Source organism: Rattus rattus, chromosome 10 (genome assembly GCF_011064425.1).
Source record: "Rattus rattus isolate New Zealand chromosome 10, Rrattus_CSIRO_v1, whole genome shotgun sequence".
Taxonomy (NCBI): Eukaryota; Metazoa; Chordata; class Mammalia; order Rodentia; family Muridae; genus Rattus; species Rattus rattus.
Genome location: NC_046163.1, coordinates 54,200,425 through 54,221,031, shown reverse-complemented (window position 1 = coordinate 54,221,031; position 20,607 = coordinate 54,200,425). Strand labels below are relative to the sequence as shown.

At 42.6% G+C, this 20,607-nt stretch overlaps 2 protein-coding genes across 3 annotated transcripts in view; both read left to right on the top strand.

Annotated features, from left to right (window-relative positions):
• Nucleotides 1-4,098: 4,098 nt before the first annotated feature.
• Opn3 (opsin 3) overlaps nucleotides 4,099-20,607 on the top strand; it is a 30,348-nt gene continuing 13,839 nt past the window's right edge. Inside the window, exon 1 of the mRNA XM_032914959.1 lies at nucleotides 4,099-4,568. Within this exon, the coding sequence (XP_032770850.1) occupies nucleotides 4,202-4,568 (367 nt within the window). The 5' untranslated portion in view covers nucleotides 4,099-4,201. The remainder of the gene's footprint in view (nucleotides 4,569-20,607) is intronic.
• Nucleotides 4,459-10,540, top strand: Chml (CHM like Rab escort protein). 2 transcript variants are annotated; one of them, XM_032914957.1, is made up of 2 exons: nucleotides 4,459-4,568; nucleotides 8,151-10,540. In XM_032914957.1, the coding sequence occupies exon 2, from the start codon at nucleotides 8,473-8,475 to the stop codon at nucleotides 10,336-10,338; it is 1,866 nt and encodes a 621-aa protein (XP_032770848.1). In that variant the 5' UTR covers nucleotides 4,459-4,568; nucleotides 8,151-8,472; the 3' UTR covers nucleotides 10,339-10,540. The 2 variants fall into 2 exon arrangements, with proteins under 2 accessions (XP_032770848.1, XP_032770849.1); XM_032914958.1 differs by having other exon boundaries at nucleotides 4,475-4,568; nucleotides 8,446-10,540.

The following is a 20,607-nucleotide window of genomic DNA, read 5'->3' as shown; positions in this document are numbered from 1 at the left end:
CTAAAAAGTAACAGCTTGTACAGAATAGTTAGAAATTGAAATGCTTTCAAGATTATTGGTAATGTTAGGAAATTATTGGTGGGAGTGGGAAGACAGCTCAGAACTTAAAGAAGGTCCTGCTGGAGGATCAGCACTTAGCACCAGGCGGCTCGCAAGTGCTTGCGATTCCAGTTCTAGGGAATTCCAGTGCCCTTTAGTTATGCTTTAATCCCAGGTGTGTGATTTGGGGCTGCTTCAGATTATCCACAGCAGCAGACCGTTTGCCTCAGGCATGCTCTGGCAGGGGCGTGACTCTGCCAGCTGCATATAGTTTAATTCTGAGGACGCTGGCGATCTGCAGAGGGTATAAATGCCAGAGTCCTAAGAAGGGCGAGGGTCTAGGAGCCCTCTGAAGGAGAAGAGGGCGTAGCTGCACCTCCTGCTGGTTCCTGCTCCTGCTCCTGCTCCTGTTGTTGGTGGTTCAGAGAAAAGACACAAGAAGTTAGAGATACCCTGACTGTGGACATTGGACTTGGCCCCAAAGAATTCAGTGTCCCAAATCAGCAGAAAATGTTCTAAAAAGACCTATGCCACTTTCCCCTCTAACCTTCTTTCTCTCCTATTTAGTGTGTGTGTGTGTGGGGGGAGGGTGTTGAAAGGAATAAGGTTTGAAAGGAGGAAAGAGGTATTAAAAAAAAAACAACAACAATAAAATAGCTTAAAAGCAAGTATGAACAACCCCCTTCTGTCTTTCACAGGGGCCTGCACTCTTGCATGCATGAACACACACACACACACACACACACACACACACACACTTCAAAAAATGTGTTCAAGTGAAATTATTGCTTACTGTATTAGATGTTGTATCTTCTGCAGCATTGGTCTTAGTCCATTCTTATTGCTCCAATAAAACATGTCACGCCGAGTAATTTGCAAGCAGATACTGATTTCTCACAGTTCTGAAGATTGGCAACAGTGTAAGGTCCCGGCAGTCAGGAGCTGGCAAAGGCCCGTTCCTCCTACGGGCACTTTCTATACACTCTTACGTGGCGGGAGGATGTCGTGGAAAAACACTGTGACCAACAGCAACTTGGGAAAGAAAGAGTTTAGTTTATCTTACACTTCCACATCACAGTCCATCAGTGACGGAAGCCAGGACAGGAACTCAGTGCAGGAACCTGCGGGCAGGAACTGAAGGAGAATCCATGGGGGAACATTGCTTACTGGCTTACTAGTTGTATTTTTCTAAGCCCGCTGTCTTCTACAATGCAGGACTGGATGCTCACACATCACCATTAATCAAAAACCTGCTCTCACGGGTTTCCTACAGGCCAGTCTAGTGGAAGCATTTTCTCAACTGATGTTCTTTGTTTCCCCCAAAAACCTTGTGCCAGGTTGGCAAAACAACAACAACAACAACAACAACAACAACAACAACAACAAAAAAGAAAGAAAGAAAGAAAGAAAGAAAGAAAGAAAGAAAGAAAGGAAGGAAGGAAGGAAGGAAGGAAGGAAGAAAGGAAGGAAGGAAGAAAGAAAGAAAACCAACCAAACAACAACTAACCAAGGCTGGGTAGCAGGTTGCTTTACGTCACCATGGCCAAACCCAGCTCCAAGAAGAAGCCAAAGAAGAAATCTCCTGGGAAGAATGTGTGTTAGCACCCGATGCCTGTAGCAGGGCTTGGATTCTTGATGTTACACAGGCCTGATGGCCAGCCACTGCTTGGCTTGTCTGGGTCACTTTGGAGATGATCTATTGGGGAATACTGCCATGTCCAAAGATTCCACAAGCTCCTGTAACAGTGCCACCAGACAGGGACCAAGTATTGAAGCACACAACCCCATGGGGAATCACTCCCATAAATACCTAATTCTGAAATGTATAAGGAACATTTTTTATTAGCAAAGAAAAACATATATGTGGTATCTTGCTTATTTCTATCAATTCTGCTAAAGGACTTTAACAATTCACAGGACCATTATAGTAACTGTTATCAATTATCAAAATGTTAACTCTTTCCCTCCCAGGCTCTTAACTCCTTCCATTCAGTGCTCTCATCTCTTGTAGGCAATGTCCTGGACCTTTTAGGTGGAGACGATAGAGGCCACTGCTGCCCCCCTACCTCTCTATCCTCATCTCCTGTTATTCTGTTGTATTGGCTCCCTTGTGTCCCTCCGAAGGGGCAAGTAGAGCCCCACCCTGGCACATTGTTTAGAGAGCTCAATGCAGAGCTGAACAACAGCACATTTATTTTCTCTTCCTGCTATTTTCTCTGCCTTATAATTATTTATGGCACTTGGCATCTGACATCTTCTATATGAACCAATTTGATTATTATTGTCTTCTATCCCAACACCTCTAGAAAGTGAGCTTGAGGAAAAAAAGACTGTGCCAAAGAATGAATACTTTAGAAAAAAAATATCAGAAGTCTTTCCTTCCTTCCTTCCTTCCTTCCTTCCTTCCTTCCTTCCTTCCTTTCTATCTTCCTTTCTTCCTTCCACTAACATTGCAATCTTACTGTAGTAACACTACTATACTGAGAACTCAATGAGTACAAAGAACTTGCTAAATGCTCATAGAAGTCTAAAACACGAAATTAGAAACGTTTTTCAGGGCAGGTGAGTTCAAAGTTCCTGTAGATGCTGAGTTCAGGTTAGAAGTTTTAAAAATAAGACAAAGATTTTCGAGGACGGCACACATTGCCTCTTGGTTGAATGTTCAGTGCAGCAGGGTATCAAACTATCTCAGCTGATTATTAAAGAATTTGGAGATGCGCTGAATCTAACACAGTGGGAGGGGCGAACACTCAATTCAGTTTCCACAAATCAGTCATTAGCGCCTATGACAGCTTCAGGTGCGTGGAGCTCGGGACATCTTTCTCTTGTGGGTAGTCGTTGGGGACTGCAGTGGAGACAGGGAAAGCAGGCCTAAAGAAGTGGTGCTCACAATCTATATTTGACTTGTACTATATTTGCATTGCTGCTGGGGAAAGGTCCAGTGGAAAATGTGTGCTGTTCTAAATATATCCTCTCTATACCGGCTAGATTTGGACTGAAGCCTTGGGGGCACTGCTCAAGAGATCACCTCCAAGGAAGCACTTGGACAGGATTGTGTATCAGGATACTCCTACTGCAGACTGAGAAGGCTTGGGATCCAATGGGAGGGTGACTTGGGTGTCACTTTGATGCTATTTTCTTCCTTTTTCTGGGGCTCTGAGAGGGGGCACCTCAGCATACTGTCACAAACTCTGGGACATATCATCTTCCAGCTCTAGAGTAGTTGAGTCTCAGCCTGCTGCTTTTGTTTGTTTGTTTGTTTTGACCTCAGTTTCCCTGTTTGTAAGATCGTTTCGCTGCCTCGGGCATTTCAGTGTTTTGTTTTCTTTCTGTTGGGTGTATGAGGTGGGGGTGGGTGTTGTTATAGCTTCCCAGGAAAAAGTATTTCATTCAGCATGCTCAACTGAATTAAGCGCAGGCGTTTATAAATATTTATGAATGAACGTATGCTAGGATGATTGACTTAACAGGTGAATGGATGAGATGCTTTCAAGCTGGTTGAGGGGAAATGAGCAGTGAGGACCCGCTGTGGCTTATTTAGCTCTTTTTTTTCCCTGTACGGTCTCTTCCCGCTTCCACTATGGCTTAAGGGTTAAGGAAGAGGAACAAGAGCTGACTACACTCCAAAACTTGCCTCTGCAGGTTACAGAATGCGCCTGGGAGGTGGGAAGGGGTGGAAGAGGCGGGCCCCAACTAGGAGGCGGAGTCAGAGGTTCTCAGAGGGCGGGGCCGTACCCTCGAGGGCGGGGCCAAGAGTGTGAGTCAGAGGGCGGAGTAACGGGAGATTCCGGGAGGGAGGAGCCGCAGGCGAGACTGCGGAAGAGCCTTAGGGGGGTGGGGCCAAACGGCTGTTGTTGGGTGGGGCCGCAAGATTGAAGGGCGTGGCGTCGATGGAGGTCCAGTATAGTGCTTGCTAGTGGGTGCGGGACTCACGCGGGAGGGCGGGATGTCAAGAACGCTAGGGGGCGGAGCTTCGTGCGGTGGGCGGGGTCCTAGTACTGAAGGGCGGGGTCTCGGGTGCGCGCGGGCTGGGCGGGCCTGGCGCAGCTCCGAGGCACAATGGCCTGAGCTGCAGCCTGAGCTTGAGCTCCACCCGGTTCGCTGCGCTTCGAGCAGCCGGGCGCACGGAGCCCTCTCCCTCACGGCGCGTCGGCGTCGGGCCATGTACTCGGGGAACCGTAGCGGCGGCCAGGGCTACTGGGAGGACGGGGCGGGCGCCGAGGGCGCAGCACCGGCGGGCACGCGGAGCCCCGCGCCCCTCTTCAGCCCCACGGCATACGAGCGCCTGGCGCTGCTGCTCGGTTGCCTCGCGCTGCTGGGCGTCGGCGGCAACCTGCTGGTGCTGCTTCTCTACTCCAAGTTCCCGCGACTGCGCACGCCCACCCACCTCTTCCTGGTCAACCTCAGTCTGGGCGATCTGCTGGTATCCCTGTTCGGAGTCACCTTCACCTTCGCGTCGTGCCTGCGGAACGGCTGGGTGTGGGACGCCGTGGGCTGCGCGTGGGACGGGTTTAGCGGCAGCCTCTTTGGTGAGTCGCCCGGGACGGGTTCTCCCCGCCTCTCAACTTTCCCTGGGTACCTCAGCTCTGGGCTTCCGTCCTTCCTTGGATCGTCCCTGATAGCCAGTCATCACCCACAACTCCCTGTCTCTCCTCCTCGAGACCCTCCCTTCCGCCGTAACCCTCTTCTCTCTTCTCCCAGGAATTCTCCCTTCCACCAGGTCTTCCTCCCCAACTCTCTTTCTCATCCGCCCCCTCCCTCGGGTCTACACAGCCTTCCTCCCAGCCAGTCATCAACCTCGGCTCCCCATCCCTCTGCAGCACTTAACAAAGTCTCCCTGCTGCCGATCACCTTATATCCTCTCATCTGTTTTTACTTCCTACTGTAGCTCAACGGGGCATCTCACAGTGGGGGGAAGAAACCAGGGCCTGTAGAGTCAAGAGATGCAAGAAAAAAGTCAACTCTTGAAGAGTGGAGGCGGGGACAAGGAAAGATTTAATTAATAAATTAAGTATTTGTTTCTCAAAGTGACACGTAGAATCCTAAATAACGCAGCATTTTTACCCCCTTTCACTCGTTAGCAATTCTAAACGGTTGAATGCTTCCTAGGGAGTGAGACTGTATTATACTTTTTTTTAAATTGTATTCCCTCCACATAGGTTCTGTCACACCAGAGGTTACAAAGGGCTCAAAGAAGCCCAACTCACTCTTGCGAATAAATAATTAGCAGGGCAGCCAGTACGTTTAATTAAAGTAGAACTTGCTGATTTCTTGAAGATTTATATTGAGAATTGACAGGTTGAAGGTTGACTAACCCAGTATTCTAAACCTGAGAAAAACGTGTGTGTGTGTGTGTGTGTGTGAGAGAGAGAGAGAGAGAGAGAGAGAGAGAGAGAGAGAGAGAGAGAGTGAGTGTGTCTGCCCTAAGGATTTTGTTTGTACAACGACTTAGAATAGAAATGGATATTACTTAAGGCTTAAAGTCCCTTTTTACAAACCTTAAAACACATTGATAATTTACTATTACCTTGATCTTGGCAGATCTTAGAGGAAATCATCTATGTCATATCCCAGAGATGTATGACAAACCCAAATCGCAGAGTATTTGTCATGATACCCTTTTTAAAGTTTTAAAATAAAATTTATGAGTTATGATGGTTTTTTTCACTACTTGACAATTCTGATACTTTCTTATTTTCTCCCCCCTAATAAATAAACATTCATCTAAGGACTTCCTTTATATAACAGTATTGAACCCTGAGAAAGGTCCATAAGAGGATATGAGTGGTACATAGGTTGTCTATGTGATTATTCTGTTACCTAAAAATGTTCGTTGGGAGGGTTTTTTAGGCAGATTAATCTTTAAACAAGGTGATGTGTCAGGAGCCTTGCTTACAGAACCCCTTGGGCGGGCGACAGGTGTTTGAAGACATTAAAGTCCTTTTTTTCTGTGAAGTACTTTTCTGTGCTGTGGTGTTCAGTGTTTCCATCTGGGGCTGAGAAAACAAGACTGGGTTGAGTTTTTCTTATGTCTGCAGCACCCTGTCTCTCTCTGGCTTGCTCTGCCAACCTTATCTTCCAGAATCCCCTCTGTCCTTTCTTCCCCTTCTGAATTCCTGCTGGGGTCTGTCAGCATCAGAAGAGGTTTCATTCTTTAAAGACTACAAGAAACATCCACCCCGGGTGTTTTACTGGACAGTTCCTTTATTCAGGGCATCTATTAGGACTTTGAATCATGGACTTTATTCCCATCCTAAAACCCGATGTAGGTCTTGTGGGGTTAGAGGATTGGAAATAAGTTACTTCTTGGAGACAAGTCTAGAGTAAGATTGCTGCAGATCTTAACAACATAATTAGCAAATGATTTCTTTTCCCAGAATACACTTCTTGAGTAGGGAAAAGGATGGAGATAGAGAAGACTCTTCCCTTTTCTGCTCCTCAGCCAGGACTAATCAGTTCTGAGTACTGAAGGAGAGGACGTGTTTAACTGCTGAACGTTCCTAGCTGCTTGCTCCAGGCTTTGGTGAGACTGGTGGCACAAGGGTAGGCCTATGGCTATCCCATTGTCTAGGCCTTCCCAAGTCATTAACTCTTACCGGCTGCTGGTTCTCCTACCGTTGTTATCTACTATTGAGCTTTCTGAGATTAAAGTCCTCTCTCCCACTTGCTTTGTATTTTTGAAGGCTACAGTGACATCTGTAGGTTAGAACGTACCTACACTTGGTGCTTATAACCCCCTCCCCTCTTACTGCCACCCTTCAGCCTTGTTCTGTGCCTGGAGGAAGTGCATATACATGCTTATACTCTAGACATCCTCATAGATTTTCTCTCCCTCTTTATACTCTGCTAGAAGCACAAGTAAGTAATTCACATATTCTTGCATATATGTGCAGGAGGAGACCAGGGAATTGCTTCATTCTGGGCTCTGGTCTTGGCATCTCAAAGAAGGCTAAAAATAAGTAGAATCCCTGATAATCTTGGTCAGAGGTTTCTACCAGCTGGGCTTGTTAGGGTAACGGTTTCAGTTAAACTGATCCAGCCAGCCAGTGACCTAGGAAAGTTCATTTAAATCCCTATTGAATGGCTTATTTTACAGTTATCAGAATAACCATTCTCTTACTTGTACCTGCATCTAGATATCAGCAGATTTAATGGTAGTGTACATTAGAGGAGCCAAAGAACACTTATTGCTACTGTGTATGATGAGCAATCCAAAGGCCAGCAGTGGGGTGTATAAGTGTGCTAGCCTGCAGAATTCCAGGTGAGTATGTCCAAAGGGAACAGCCGCCAGCCACACCTAGCATTGCATGGACTATAGCCAGCCTTGTGGTGGAAGGGAACAGAAGAATCTTTCCTCATTATTTCTTTAGAAATGAAAATAACACGCTTAGAAAGATATTCGTGGTTGCAGAGATCGTCTGGCAAAATGCAAATAGTTCCTTATTTAGATGTTATTTATGTTGCTGTGTTTTAAATAGATAACCAAGAACTTTCTTTTTTAACTTATACGTATACTTTGATACTGAAAACATTATAAAACTGTTTCCCCTTAGGCTTGCTCTTTTATATACTTAGGTATTTTAAAGTGCCAGTTATTGAATTAATTCTTTTGTAATATCTGAATATCTTAGTGTCTCATGTATCTACTGCAAGATCCGTAGGGTAGTTAAGGATATAAAAATCTTCCCTACAGCTCTTCTGGGATTACCTACTGACCTTCCTGGCCACAGTAATCTTCCCCATTATGTTGACATGATCATAGCATATAGTGTGTTTCCATTAGCACAGTAAAGCCACCATAGTCCTTTAGCATAAGCTCATGGTATTGTCCAAATATTTTATTAAAATCAATAATTGTATAACACTATTTTTTAATTTATTTGTATATTATGTCTATGCCTCATAACAATATTGCCTGACTTTAGGGGAGGGTATATAAAATACCTTCTTTTCGCTAGAAGAACTGTCGGAAACCATTTAATGAATTGCTTTGGGTAGAGGTTTGTATCCACATTAACAAGTCAGACTCCAGTGGATTGGAATTGCTGTTGCATGAAATTGCTTCTATATTATTTACAATTGTGTTCTTTTTTTGAATTTTCTTCTTTCAGAGAAGAGTTCCAGTCACAAATGCATATGTGATGCATGGTAACATTTCCCGCTAAGGTGAAATGCAGAAATGAAAAGGACACATCCGTATGAGTATTCTCAGATATGATTACATGCACTTTATCGTGTTTTCCATGCTACTGACTTTTTTTTTTAATGTTTAAAAATTATAAGAGTTAAAAGCTTAGGACTTACAGACTCGATGTTTCTGAATGAATATCACAAATAGAGATTTTATTACAGCATCAATACCTCAGAAGAGCCCTCAACCTAGATCCGTACTGTGTTCTCTCATAGCTGTGGCCTGAAGCTTCAGCTCCTAGGATGGCGGACAAGCTTCCCACAGAGTTTGATGTGGTTATAATAGGGACTGGTTTGCCTGAGTCCATCCTGGCAGCTGCATGTTCAAGAAGTGGACAGAGAGTTCTGCATGTTGACTCAAGGAGTTACTATGGAGGGAATTGGGCGAGTTTCAGCTTTACAGGTTTGCTGTCGTGGCTGAAGGACTATCAACAGAACCATGACAGCGAGGGAGACGTGACTGGCACATGGCAAGACCTGATCGATGAAACCGAAGAAGCCATCGCTCTTTGCAAGAAGGACGAAACTATTCAGCACACGGAAGTCTTCTGTTATGCTAGTCAAGATGTGGAAGATAGCACGCAAGAGAGCGACCCTCTGCAGAAAAGTCCCTCCCCAGAGGCATCTGCTACTCCGGCGGACTCTCTGGAGACTGCAAGCTTGCCCAAAGAAAGGCACTCAGAAGACTATACAAGCTACGAGGCGCCTTCTAGACGTACAGAGGGAAGTGATGGAGCAGTTTCACTCTCCTCAGCTCATGCACAGGACTCACTGGAGAAAGAAAAGTTCTGTGGAGATGAAACCGGGATGCACGCAGTTTCAGATGGAGATGAAGGTGAACACAAACTTATTGCAGAAGACAACGTAGGACAACCAAAGAGAAATACGATTACTTACTCACAGATGGTCAAGGAGAGCCGGACATTCAACATTGACTTGGTATCAAAGCTGCTGTATTCTCAAGGCTCACTGATCGATCTTCTAATCAAATCAAATGTTAGTCGTTATGCAGAGTTTAAGAATGTTACTAGGATCCTTGCATTTCGGGAAGGGAAGGTAGAACAGGTGCCTTGCTCCAGAGCAGATGTGTTTAACAGTAAAGAGCTCACTATGGTTGAGAAGAGAATGCTAATGAAGTTTCTCACGTTCTGTTTAGACTACGAGCAACATTCGGATGAATACCAAGATTTCAAACAATGTTCATTTTCTGACTACTTAAAAACTAAAAAGCTAACGCCTAACCTCCAACATTTCATCCTACACTCAATTGCAATGTCATCAGACTCATCCTGCACTACATTAGATGGCCTTCAAGCAACAAAGAACTTCCTTCGGTGTCTTGGACGGTTTGGCAACACCCCCTTTATATTCCCTTTATACGGCCAAGGAGAAATTCCCCAGTGTTTCTGCAGGATGTGTGCAGTTTTTGGTGGAGTCTATTGCCTTCGCCATAAAGTACAATGCCTTGTAGTTGACAGAGACTCTGGAAGATGTAAAGGAATCATAGATGGCTTTGGGCAGAGAATAAGTGCCAACTATTTTATCGTGGAGGACAGTTACCTTTCTAAGGAAACGTGTTCAAATGTTCAGTATAAGCAGATCTCGAGGGCAGTGCTCATCACAGATCAGTCCATCCTGAAGACCGATTCAGACCAGCAGATTTCCATTTTGGTAGTGCCTCCTCTGGAGCCGGGAACCTCTTCTGTCCGGGTCATGGAATTATGTTCCTCAACCATGACATGCATGAAGGACAGCTATCTGGTCCACTTGACCTGTTTCTCTTCAAAAACAGCCCGAGAAGACTTGGAACCCGTGGTGAAGCAGTTATTCATCCCTTTTGCAGAAGCAGAAGCAGACAAAGAGGAACTCAGAAAACCAAGACTTTTGTGGGCCCTTTATTTTAATATGAGAGATTCCTCAGAGGTGAGCCGAAGCTCATACTGTAGCTTACCTTCCAATGTATACATCTGCTCTGGGCCTGACTGTGGACTGGGGAATGAGCATGCAGTCAAGCAAGCGGAAACACTGTTCCAGGAGATCTTTCCCAGTGAAGAGTTCTGCCCTCCTCCACCAAACCCTGAAGACATTATCTTTGAAGCGGAGGGTTAGCAACCAGACACTCCTGGATAGCAATACACTTACCACTAAGCTAGATACCCCAAGGACAGCAAGAACTTTTAAAACCTAGAACACCTTCAAAAACAAAAGAAAACACTGGCAATGCCTCAAAACATTGTCGCATGAAGGATACCCACCACCAGAGTGAGCCACAACTGTGTAAGAAGCACTGTTCACGTGTCTTCAAAAGTGAGATAGTGGGTACTGTTAACCTTTCAACAACTGATTTGTTGGTGAATCGGCTCTTTTGTTTCAGAATTGGCTCCAGGAATTCAGAATCTTTGAAGGCCGTTCACTTTTATTTTACTTCTGGGTCCCTCGTTAGCACCTCTGCTGACCTTTAGGTAATATCTCGCTTGTTCCTGTGTTTAGGTTTTATCTTTTTTTTTTTTACACTAAATTACTGTCCAAGGACTATTTTAGCTACTCCCGCAGCTACTACTGTTGCTACCACCTCAGATATGTAGAGGGACACGTAAGTCATAGACTGGGAGAGTTTCTTTATTACAGGAACACAGAGATGGTAGTAGGAGTAGCAGCTAGTTCAGATGCCATGTGGTAAGACACAACTGTCAGAAGCTTAGCTGTGCGTGCCACTGTGTCGTGGGTTTAACACTTACATGTGAACTCACCTGCTTGACCATTGGAACTCAGGAGGCAGTAAGACTTCCCTAGCCTTCTACCTTCTAAGAAGTGTACCGCTTAGTAGTCTAAGAAGCTCATACTTAAGATACATCCCAATCTGGGCATGGTGGCCCACTCATGTAATCCTGTCATTCAGACTGCTGAGACAGGAGGATCACCGTAACCTAGGCCAGTCCGGGCTCCAGTGAGCTGGGAAGGAGCACAGCATGCTAATAGACCACAGTGTGCTCTGAGTATAGTCTTACTCCTCCTTAGTGAGGAAAGCAAGAAAAGACATTCACATGACTGACAGCATGCTCAAGTAGACAGCCGCCGATTCGTCTCAGTGTTTGTTTTTTAGTAAAGCAATAATATTGGGTAAATCTTAAGGTTTAAATTAATTAATTAATTAATTGATTAATTAATTAATATTGGGTAGATCTTAAGGTTTAAATCTAGCAGAACAACTGAAATGCCTAAAATGTCCTAAAACAGCAATTAAGAACAACAGTTCTGAGAGAGGCCGATTGGAAGTGAGAGTAATTCAGACCCACTTTATAAAGTTTGTCAGAACCACAGTCTGTTCCAGAGACATTTAAAAGGCATAACTGCAAAAGGTAAACAGACATTTCAAAAGACAGAACTGAATGTAATGGAAATGGAACTAAAGATTAGACTTGGCCAAAGCACTGTTTGTTTGTTTGTTTGTTTGTTTTTAACTAAGGAAGCAAATATATTACTTTAAATCATCACAAAATAATAAGTTGGAAGTGAGACAAACAAGTGAAAAGTATTTAAAACTATTGTGGATATTGTCTAATTTTCTAACAAGTTAGAATGTAGAATTGTAGTTTTTAGATGTTTAAGAAATAAATCATAAATGCTGCTTTTCATCAGTTCTATTTTGACTCAATGGGGGCTTCGTTCCAAAAGTCAAACAAAGCCCCTCATTCCGGGTAGGTGGGAGCTGCAGAGTACAGTGTTGGCAAAGAGCTAACAGCAAACAGAAACTATTACTTACAGTGACTCAGGATCAGAGGGCTTGTGTCCAGTAGAGTAGCCACGCATCCGCAGGAGCAGAACAAGTGCTAAGAACCCTTACTAACTGCACTAACCAGAAACTTGCTCACATTTGCTTTAGTTATGTTTGCTCATGATTTTGTAGGCTGTTCATAATACGATGAGCAACAATGTAAAACTTAAATTTATATTTGGAAAGCATGTAGGAACCATTTCTCAAGCAGAAACAAGGCCTTGTTACTATTTCTATCTGAATATGGCTGAAAGAATTGTTACTGGAATAAAAATGCAAAGTAAAGATGCACAAAGAAACCAGTGCTGATATATTACATTTCCATGGCTTTTTAATGTATAGCATCATAGAAATATACTACACACAAAAGATATTTCACAAGTCACAAGATACATAGCTTTTTTAAACTCGAGATTCCAACAGTGATGGAATTTTAAAAAGTGCATATATATATACATATATATATATATTAATGTTATGTAGCTATATTAGACTACTTTAAGAAACACACTAAAATAGAAGGTTTAATGAAGGAGCTAAATTTAAAATATGAGTATGGGAATGAGAGCTGTTGTGGCTCAAAGAAAATGCTATAAACACAGGGAAACCTTACACAATTCACTACTAGTTGTCTGATCTCTAGGCGATCACTTTTAGCTTCCATTTACTATCTATCAAGTGGAAATACTACCTAACAGAATTATTGTGAAGACCAAGTTGGATAATGCATAAGAACTTATATCTAAAGTAATGCCAGCATGTGACATTTTATGTAAATGGTATTTATTATAATGTCATTTGTTACGCCAAGCGTATGCTCTATGTAATTTGAGAGAATTGTGATAAATTATCTAGGAAAATAAACAGGGAAAGCCACCTTCAACTTGAGAGGGAAAATACAGAGCTTTGCCCTTCAAGTCCTTAAGGCATGATATTGAGCAACCAATCTAAACGCTCTGTGGTGCTGAGTTCAAGAAGGTTAAGGTAGTCAGCTCTCTGGAGGGAAGCTTTTAGACGCTACCCAGAGGAAGCCCGCATCAGTATGGAGATAGGTATTAGGCTCCCTTTTCATCAGGTAATGCCGTTTATTTGTAAATGAAACTGTTAAGCATAAAGTAAGAAGACTACGCTTTTTACCCCAGTAATGGTGCCCAGGCATGTTCGGGCAGTAAACATTGACAGTGGAATAAAAAAGCTGTCTCTATTATGTGGGTGTTTTTTATTTTTATTTAAGTTTAGTTGTTTGAGACAGGGTTTCTCTGCGCAGCCCTGGCTGCCCTGGAACTTGCTCTGTAGACCAGGCTGGCCTCAAACTCAGAGGCTGCCTGCCTCCGCCTCCCAAGTGCTGGGGGATTCAAGACGTGTATGCGCCTGACCTGTTTTTATTATTATTTTTTTAAGTAGGTGCACATTCTTCAGGCTTCCTACTCTTCTTGTGCACAGTATAAAGTGATAGGTTGAAAATGAGAAAAAAAAAGGAGTAAAACGAATTTCTTTGATCCTCAAATTGATTCTCATTAAAATAGAGATTGAAGCAATGTTGACTGGGTTCCTACTATTTTTAAATCTGCACGAGTCTTCATACAGTAGCATCATGTATTCATGGTCGTTTTGAAGAACTACTTAGATTAACCTGACCTCTAAAATGGATATTTTTGACATCACTTTGAGTAGTACATGCCCAGGAAAATACTCAGAATGAACAAGTGAATAAATAAAGCTCCTTCTAAACATATGTCCTAGCAATTCCATTTACATGTTTTTTTTAAAGCCTGCTGACTAAGAATTGGATAAGGTTTGCTGTATTGCTAGTGCTGTTGTGAGCTTACAGAGTTAAGTGGCATATGTCAGATTGTATGTAAACATGTCTGAGGACCAAAAAGATGTCAGTTTACACCAGAAATTATTGGGTGCTGGTTACGTTTGTGTAAAAATTTAGACCTCTACACTGGAAGTAATCAGAAGGCATGTAACCGCAGGTTAATATATGATGATCTCATTGTTTCTGTAATTAATGTCTAGAACTAAAATAAAAGATTAATTGGTGAAATGGTTTGCTTACTTGATGAAAAATACTGGAAATATCTTGGAAACATGTAAATTTGCTTTAAATTAAAAACATACATTTCTGTTAGAGTAAAAGGTTATTTCCAAAGATGTGTGGCTGAAAGTTTTTGCAGGACTTAGTAAGAAGAAACTTTTGGAGATTTGCTTCTTGCCTTTGTGTCTGTCTTTTCTCAGCTGTCTGATTTTAAGAAATAATCATACAATTAGGGGGCAAATCCCAGCTCGTCAGTGGCCTAATGATAGTGCATACCTGTACTATCATTACAGCCTGGGAGGGTGAAGTAGGGGATTGCTGTTAAGTTTGAGGCCAGCCTGGGCTACGTAACAAACCATCCAGGGCTATGCATTTGTCGTGTCTCAAGAGATAGAGGATGAGAATTACATAGTGATCCAAACTAAAGTCCTTACATTACTGTGGAGACCTCAGCCTGAGAGCATGAAGTCAGTTTACTGGTGTCCACTGAGCGGTTACAGGGAGTCTGTTGCCAAGGACTACACCTAGGGACTGCATTCACAGGCTGGTACGTCCTTCCTTCTGCTTCAGTGAGCCAAAGTGATTTAGTGCAAAACATCAGCTAAACACTTGCTATTTATGGTGCCAGTCAGTTTGATTGTTAAATATTTGAAAGCAAACAGGGCATGTTCTCTACCTGAGAAGCCTGCTGGAACACTTGCTCTAAGGTAAGGTGGCTTCCCGTTAACAAGCATATATGACATTTTCTACTCACCACCCCTCACCTTTCCTCTGAAAACTGAAATCGACCCTCTGGCTTGTGATACAGGACCTTTCCCCCCCAATTTTATTTTGTAAGCTTTTCGTTTTAGAGTGACCATTTGTACAAACATTCAAACTTTTCCCCAAAGCTTTGAGTTACATAGTTGGGAACAGGCTGCTTAAAGACTAAAAGCTGGATCAATCAACAGTTGCTGAAATGTGTCCCATCTAATCTTCAGCTGCTCTGTGTGCTGTGTGGAGAAGAAGAAGTATAAGAGACTGAGTTCAAAGCACAAGGCCCTGAGTGTTGAGGGAGGTGCAAATATAAACAGCCAACCAACAGAAACCAAAAGTACCAAAACTAAAGTTTATGATCAGTTTTATTTGCCTCCGTGGTTGATCTAGTTGAAGTCCTTTCCTGTTGGCCTTTATGTCAGCACTTCACTTTAATTTGCATTTATATATTCATTTGGGGTCAGGGCTGCTACAGTGAGTGTACTTGTTGAAGTCAGGGCTTCTGGTCTGTCTATCCTTCCACTATAAAGTTTGCAGGGATTCAGATCAGGTCCTTGGGCTGGTCAGCACGTCCCTTATCCACTGAACCGTCTCGCCAGTCTTTATAACTTTTATTATTACTGTTTTTGTTTTCTTGAGACAAGATTTTATATATTTAGGCTGCCTTTGAATTCAGTAAGTATGACCTTGGATTTCAAAAGAACTTATCCTCCTTTGCAATTGCGGGTGTGTACCCACACCTAATTTTGGGGTGCTGGAGATTGAACCCAGGGTATCTTGAGTATTAGGCAGGCATTCTCCAGCCTAGCCACGTCTTCAGCTCCCTTACTAACCTTTGTTAGAATGAGCTGTTGTTTCTTTCTAATCAGTGAAAGAATGCATTCATGCTTTAACAGGGGGACACTATCTCTACCTCTGTGTAAAATGTGCCCCATGCATATCATGGGTCACTCGGCTGTTTTGTGGGTAGTAGGACAGCAGTTTACTACAGTGTGCATAGGACAATGACTAGTTTCTTCAGGGTACCACTGTAAGGTAAGGAAGGGCAAGTCTATATGCATTTAATAACGAGTCCTGAGACCTAAGTAGTGTGCCTGGACACCACCTGGAGTGATGGCACTGAGAAGTTAACTTTCTAACATTAAAATTTGTGCAATTAAAGCAGACTAATCAGGGTTGAAAGGGCGAGGAAGTTAATTATGTTCACATGGGCAACTTATTTATCCTGCTGTTGCTGTCAAGGGCTTTACATTAATTATTCCTACAGTTGTCCTGTCAATTTAGCATTTACTTTGTGCACATGTTTAATCCTTTATACGCTTCCTTATGACTACTTATCGAAGCATACCCACAAGAAGAATGGCAAGGGGTATGTTTGATTGACAAGTGGCGGGAAGGTAGGTGTTTGTAGTTCAGTCAGAAGGACATAGCATCTTCAAGACATCTGCACTGGGGGATTCATACCAGGGTGTTACTTGGTTTTGCCTCTTTGAGGCAGAGTTTTATAGCTTAAACTGACCTTGAACTTGCTGTGTAGCCAAAGATAATCTTGAACTTGTGACTCTCCACCTCCCAATTCTAAGGGTATAGGTGTGCACCACAATTTCACTTATTTTTGCTGTATGGCATATAATTAAAGACCCGAGTCTGTCTTTTGAGATTTACTTGTCCCCTTATTCATCTCATATTTATAATTGCTGAGTTAGAATATTGTTTGTAAGCATTATTATATTTATAAACTTATAACTAAACCTTGTAAATAAGTTTCAAGCGTTTTACATGCTAAGGAAGAAATACTGCAGAATGTCTTGCTAAAGACCTAAGGATCTTATTTTTAGACAATTAGTAATTATGAATTTTCCTTTTAGAACCAGCCTAGAACGGACCAGTAAGAGCATTTCCGAATGGCACACGCTTTACTTTTAAGATGTTCCATTAAAAAAAAAAAAAAAAAAAAAGATGTTCCATTAGTACTTTTATTAATTTTCTGTCATTAGGGCAGTGGTTCTCAAACCAAGACATCTGCCCTCTAGAAGGCATCGGGGACTGTTGGGAGCCTTTGTTGTCAAAACAGGGAAGAGGAAAGGGCAGGGGAGGCTACACAGCATGCAGTGAGACTGACATGAGGGTATTTACCTCAGATGAACTCATGACAGCTCCCTTTCAACAGGGAGTCACCCAGACAGACATCAGTGCTCCCACGATTGAGACGCTCAAACCAGCTAAATACCCTGAATGTTCATGGGGAAGCTCATTTCTCTGTGCTCTGATGTCTCCCTGTTGTCCTCGGGATTTCTAACTAGGTCACTTGTTCTTTGTACCATGTCATTATACACAGTAATTCTAGTCCCTGCGCTGAGCTGCTTCATTCATCTCAATACTGCTTGTACTCACGCATCTCTCTCCTGTCATGTCGATGGCCGCCTTCCTTCTGGAGATCTAGGATCATGCAAACAATTCAGAATCAGTTAACACTCCTCATTTTTTTTGTCAGTTATAAGAAATTTCATAGATTTTTAAAAATATCTCCAAGAAATAGAATAATTCCAAGACAATTCAAAAGGAGGACCTTTTCATTTGCTACAGAAAAAAAAAAAAACTACCCCAAACTAACATAAAAATAGCATATTTTGAAATGCTCTCTGAGAGAGCATGGAGCCAACGGAACAACTGAGGGAGTGGCTCACAATGGAATTGAAGTTACTTTGACACTCAACCAGGGGTTTAGCAGATGTTGAGACCGTGCTGCAGATGTCAACAGTAAGAACTGCTTAATCGTGGTGAAGTGCTTATTAACACAGAGAAGACCCTTGAGATGGTTCCACAGTGCGGTGCAGACGTTCCCACACAACCATCACTTGTTGAGCACTTCTTATCCCAGTTTCTGGACCAAATTTTATGAATACAGAGGGATGAAAACCAACACTGGGCACTTTTCCCAGGCACTCCTGCAAGTTCTTGTTATCTTTTGTTTAATCCCCATTAACCACCCAGGTTAGGTGCTTTTATTGGCTTCATTTTGCAGAAAAGAGAACAGATACTTTGAAGGCAAGGAATACATCACAAAGCTGGTAAGTAGGAGCAGGGCAGAAATGTGCTTCAAATGAACTCTGCCCATCTGATGCCATAGCTTACATGCTGTGACTAAGAAATGCTCCAGAATTCAGAGAAGTATCAGATCTAGTCCAGAGGCACAAGGAACTTCGTACATTCGAGGAACTGTTTTCATCCCCTCCATATATTAGTTACTTTTTAAAAGCAAGTCTGTGATGATAAGCATTTGTGTTTCTACGTGGGATAAGACAGACTGTTCGTTACCTCCCAGCATCACCGAAAGGTAAGCAGTACAGCTCAGGGTCTACTGGGACTGACACGGATCTATAGTTAGCTAATACATTATATTGTAAGAATATGACAGGCTGCACAAATGACTGGAGAACTCAGGCATAGACCAATGACTGCACAGGGAAGTTACTCATAGGCAGATCTAGGAATGCTTCACAAATGGAAAGGTAGTTGGCCTGGACCTCAAGGATGGAGAGGACTAATATGGGCTGATTCAAGGGAAAGTATTCAGAAACAGGGTAGAAACAAAGTCTTGTTTGACTTGAAATGGAGCTCCTACCCTTCCAGTAGTTCTGGACTGTTAGGATTCCTAAGTGTATCCCTCCATAGGCTTGTGAAAGCTCAAGGATTTGAGGCAGAGATGGCCAGGACCTTTGTAATTGTCCCAGAATAGGTTTGCACTGAACCCAGCCTGTGATTAGAAGGAGACACACTATTCTGATGGCATTATTGCAGAGCCAGACTGGGGAGCTCAAAATTCTTTTCTGTCAGCACCTGTGCCTGGAGTCTGCTACTTTGGACTTCCAGTTGCATATCACAATCTATTTAATTTACTTTTTCTTTAGTGGAGAAAGAAGTATGGCACAGAAGTAGTACAGGAGAGAAATGTAAAAGTCAAAGGGAATTTCAGCGTTGACATTGCATTGGTTAGTAAACTAATGCTTTACTGTCGAATATGTCCATTCATGAAACTATACTGACAGACTTAGCTTTAATGGTACAAGGGAAACTGATGAGAAGTTCTTTAAAAGAAATCACCAGGCACCTCTCTAGCATTCAGGATTAATAGACTCACAGAGATCATTGAACAAAGCCATGTTATATACTGTGTCACATAAAGAGGGACTAACATGAATAACGGATATGTTACTGGGAATTTAATTTTTTTGTGGCAGTTTTGGTAAAGTGTATTGAAGCATTCACATTTTGTGCATTTGCTTCTATTACATTACTAGCAATTGTCTTAAAGCATGCTGATATATGTAAAATAAAGCTACATGAATTATAATATCTAGCTCTGACACACTGTTTTATATACTATTGGCCAGGTGGCATTATAAATGTTTTGTGAATACTAATGAACTCAATTTTTAGTTTAGTTCTGTGGATACTTAGATGGTATTATTACCCTGTATTATTAATAGTTAAGAAAATAAAAGCTTCTGGCTATTGACCCATTCAAAGTCACACAAAAAAGAGGACGATACAAAACTGACCTTAGTATTAAAGTGTCTCCTTTCACCATCCTCAGATGAATAGGAAACTGCAAGAGATTCAAAAGTCCACAGTGTAAAACCGAAAGAGAAAGCAACATAGAAACAAACCACTGACAAACCATTCAGGATCCACACCCTGCAGATCCTTATCCCAAAAGTTCGTCTCACTGTAGTCTATATCTCCAGCAAGGTTCCTGCCAGGAGGATGATAGCCTCCACAACTCAGTTCTTTATGGCCTCTGTATTTCTTCATCTTGTCCAACACTGACCTCCCACACACCATGCCCCTGCAGCCTCCATTCATGACCAGTATCCAACACCTTTGAACAATGTCTTTACCCCCTTATTTTAACTCTGGTGGTTCCCAAGGACCTTGACACTCACCCCTCCCAGCTGTTGTTTCCAATATCCCACATTGCCAAAGACCAAGTACTGGAGACCACGGCACAGTGAGCCTCACTGCTGCTTACCAAGGCAGCGTTCATTCTATAACCCTATTACTTCGCCCATGAGACTGCCAAACTGAACTCACTACTACACAGATGCATGAGAAATACAGAGCTTCCTTGACTGGCCATCGCATTCCTCATTCAAAGACATTCACCTTCTTTCTGAATCATTTCCCAGCAGCTGGCGGTTGCCATCCCCAACTGTCCATTAAATTATACCCGCTTGAGTCTATCTTCCAGATTGATAGAAAAATAGATGTTAGGGGTGTGTGTGTGTGTTTGCCCATGTATGTATGTGTTTCTACTGAAAAATACATGTTCATTTTTAAAGATATAGAGTCTTAGGATGAAAGAACCCTACTTCCACCAAATCCAGAGGTAAGCAAAATAATATGACCTGATGAGGAAAGAAAACAACTGTTGGCCTGCTGCGCATATGGAAACTTCTTGAACACCATCCCATAGCATGCTAAGCTCCTTAAGTAGTTTTCCTGTGAGCACACTGCCCAGACAAAGGTCTTGGTGGTGTTGCTCTGCTGCAAGTGTGACAACTGCTGGGAACAATTCAGGGGCTTGAGTAGAAAATAATGGGTATGGAGATGGTCAGGGGGCAGGTAGCACAGTCAAAGGTCTGCAGTGCATTTTGGTATAGGGGTGATACACAAAGATTCTGTACCCTAGTATATCTGCCTAACGAGCGGGCCTGTGGTAAAAATCTTGGAAAATGAACAACAACAATAAAACGAAAACAAAACCTCTGTGAGATTACACTAATGGAGATTCGGCATTTATCCA

What these genes read in the sequence shown, in the direction of transcription:
- Chml (XM_032914957.1), top strand. Translation starts at nt 8,473, where the DNA reads ATGGCGGACAAGCTTCCCACAGAGTTTGATGTGGTTATAATAGGGACT.